This window comes from Amaranthus tricolor, chromosome 13 (assembly GCF_026212465.1).
Source record: "Amaranthus tricolor cultivar Red isolate AtriRed21 chromosome 13, ASM2621246v1, whole genome shotgun sequence".
Taxonomy (NCBI): domain Eukaryota; kingdom Viridiplantae; phylum Streptophyta; class Magnoliopsida; order Caryophyllales; family Amaranthaceae; genus Amaranthus; species Amaranthus tricolor.
Genome location: NC_080059.1, coordinates 17220418 through 17222690, shown reverse-complemented (window position 1 = coordinate 17222690; position 2273 = coordinate 17220418). Strand labels below are relative to the sequence as shown.

The 2273-nt window shown below is 45.5% G+C and overlaps 1 protein-coding gene across 1 annotated transcript; it reads left to right on the top strand.

Annotated features, from left to right (window-relative positions):
• Nucleotides 1-347: 347 nt before the first annotated feature.
• Nucleotides 348-1941, top strand: LOC130798877 (uncharacterized). Its single transcript, XM_057661974.1, has 3 exons — nt 348-1142; nt 1199-1642; nt 1753-1941. The coding sequence occupies exons 1-3, from the start codon at nt 348-350 to the stop codon at nt 1939-1941; spliced, it is 1428 nt and encodes a 475-aa protein (XP_057517957.1).
• The last annotated feature ends 332 nt before the right edge of the window (nt 1942-2273 follow it).

Genomic DNA, 2273 nt, shown 5'->3' with positions numbered 1-2273 from the left:
CCAGGTTTTGGGATATGATTTAAGTTTCTTGGGAAATAATCCCCGTGACGACCCTGTTTACCCAGTCAACGGTAAGTCGGGTTGTTACAGTTGGTATCAGAGCCAAACATGTGAATTGAGGACCTTTGGATGGGTAATAAGGATATAGGATAAGTGTGAGTTAGAGAAATACGCTAGGTGTGAAGTTAGAGATTGGGTAGACGCTAGTTAGTGGAGTATCGTGAAGCGGACGTTTGATTCAATTATTGTTTCACAGTGTTTCATATGCGTATGTGTGCATGTATCTCTATCGAGTTATTTGTTGTTGTTAAAATGTATGATCTTTGTTTATTTGTGCACGTATAGCGATGGCTGAGAATCGTGTGCCTCGTCACGAGAGTTATGAGACTAAGGAAGAGTCTAAGAGCTCCCATGATTCTGAGCGTACGGTTACGTCACATGAGGCATCTCATGCGCGATCCGATCATACCGACACCTCTACACCTGTCGTTCCAGCTGCCGTCACAGCCGAACAGTTTGAGACTATGCTAAAGATGTTCCACGCGCAGCAACAACAAAATCTTCTTCTACAACAGCAGGTGCTTCAGTCACTTAACGCTGGATCTTCAAAGGATAGTTCTGGGCACGATTTAGGGGCGTCACAAGCAGAGGGTATTCAAAGGTTAGCCCCTAAGACGTATGATGGCAAGGGTCCTCCTACTAAGCTAGACGATTGGATCCGGGAGATGGAGAAGATATTCGCGATACTGAAGACACCCGAGGATAAGAGAGTAGATCTAGCGGTTCATTACCTGACCGGTGACGCCAATACTTGGTGGGTCACACATAGAGATGCTCTTCTATCAGCTCCTTCCGCAGCTACATCGGAGCACCCTTCTATCGTATCTCCTCTTCCCTGGAGCTTGTTTGTGTCAGCGCTTCACGACGAGTTCTTTCCTCTACATCTTCAGCGAAGGATGTTCGATGAGTACTCTCGACTTACGCAGGGAACCCAGACCGTTCACCAGTACTACGTTCGATTTATGGAATTAGCTAAGTATGTGGACGACATGAAGATTGGGGAGAGATTCAGGGCTCAGAGGTTCTTATCAGGGTTAAGTTTGGATATCCGGGAACGTATGAGAAACCTGGGACATGAACATGTTAGGGATGTGTATCACGATGCCTGTGAGGCTGACGCCTATGGGATGAGCGGAAGGCCACTCAAGGGCTGAAGCGACGCAGAGAGGACACCCATGATATATTACAAAATTTTGGGGGTAGACGATTTCTAACACCTACACAGTTCCACCGAGAGCCAAGATCTAGTTTTGGGAGATCAACCTTGAGCACTCCTCAGAGTAGTAAGAACATCGAGTATTATCATTGTGGGAAGAAGGGTCACAAGAGGGTTGACTGCTACAAGTACATACGTGAGCAAGGTTTAAGAGGTACACCGCAAGGTCCAGCGCAGAAGCCGACCGGCAGTCAAGCTGGTGTGACTCAGGATAGAAGGCAGGGTCGACCGCAGGCACCTTTTGGGCGTGGTTCACAGAGTCAGGGGTCTGCTATGGGAAGTTCATCTAGACCATCGGTCGGTACACCAGTTAGCGGCACCAAGGCCACAGGGAAGCTTATGACTCTCAAGAGAGATGAAGCAGAGGTTAAACCAGGAGTTATTACGGGTATGTTCTAGTCAACAATAAACCTGCATATGTTTTATTTGATTCGGGAGCATCACATTCTTTTGTTGCATCTTCGTGTGTATCAAAGTTGCATTTGCCTAATTCGCTTGAGATAAATAGTGAGTTTACACAACCATCGGGCGAGAGAATCTTATGTCAGCGAGCGTACAAGGATATAGCTTTAGACTTCATGGGAATGGATTTACGCGTAGATTTGATAGAGTTTCCTTTAGATAATTTTGATGTTATCTTGGGTATGGATTGGTTGAGGAAGTAAAAGGCAAGTATTGATTGTTGGATGAAGAAGGTAGCTATACGAGGACCTAAAGGGCGGAAAGTGATTTTTAAGGGTTTTGTGCCAAAGAATCACACTAAGATCATATCTGTTATCAAACTGAAAACATATCTGAGGAAGAATTACCCAATGATTCTATGTCACGTAGTAGACACGACGATGAGCACACCCGAGATAGGAGAAATACGTGTAGTACGTGAGTTTGAGGATGTTTTTCCTTCTGAGATACCTGGATTACCACCTTCGAGAGCAGTTGATTTGACGATTGATCTTGTACCGGGCACGAGTCCTATATCTAAGGCTCCATATCGCAT

Bases quoted from the DNA above. Each gene is read 5' to 3' on its own strand.
- LOC130798877 (XM_057661974.1), top strand. From the start codon at position 348: ATGGCTGAGAATCGTGTGCCTCGTCACGAGAGTTATGAGACTAAGGAA. The intron at 1,143-1,198 runs GTTAGGGATGTG...GATGAGCGGAAG, and splicing joins GAAACCTGGGACATGAACAT to GCCACTCAAGGGCTGAAGCG. The intron at 1,643-1,752 runs GTTAAACCAGGA...TGTGTATCAAAG, and splicing joins TCAAGAGAGATGAAGCAGAG to TTGCATTTGCCTAATTCGCT.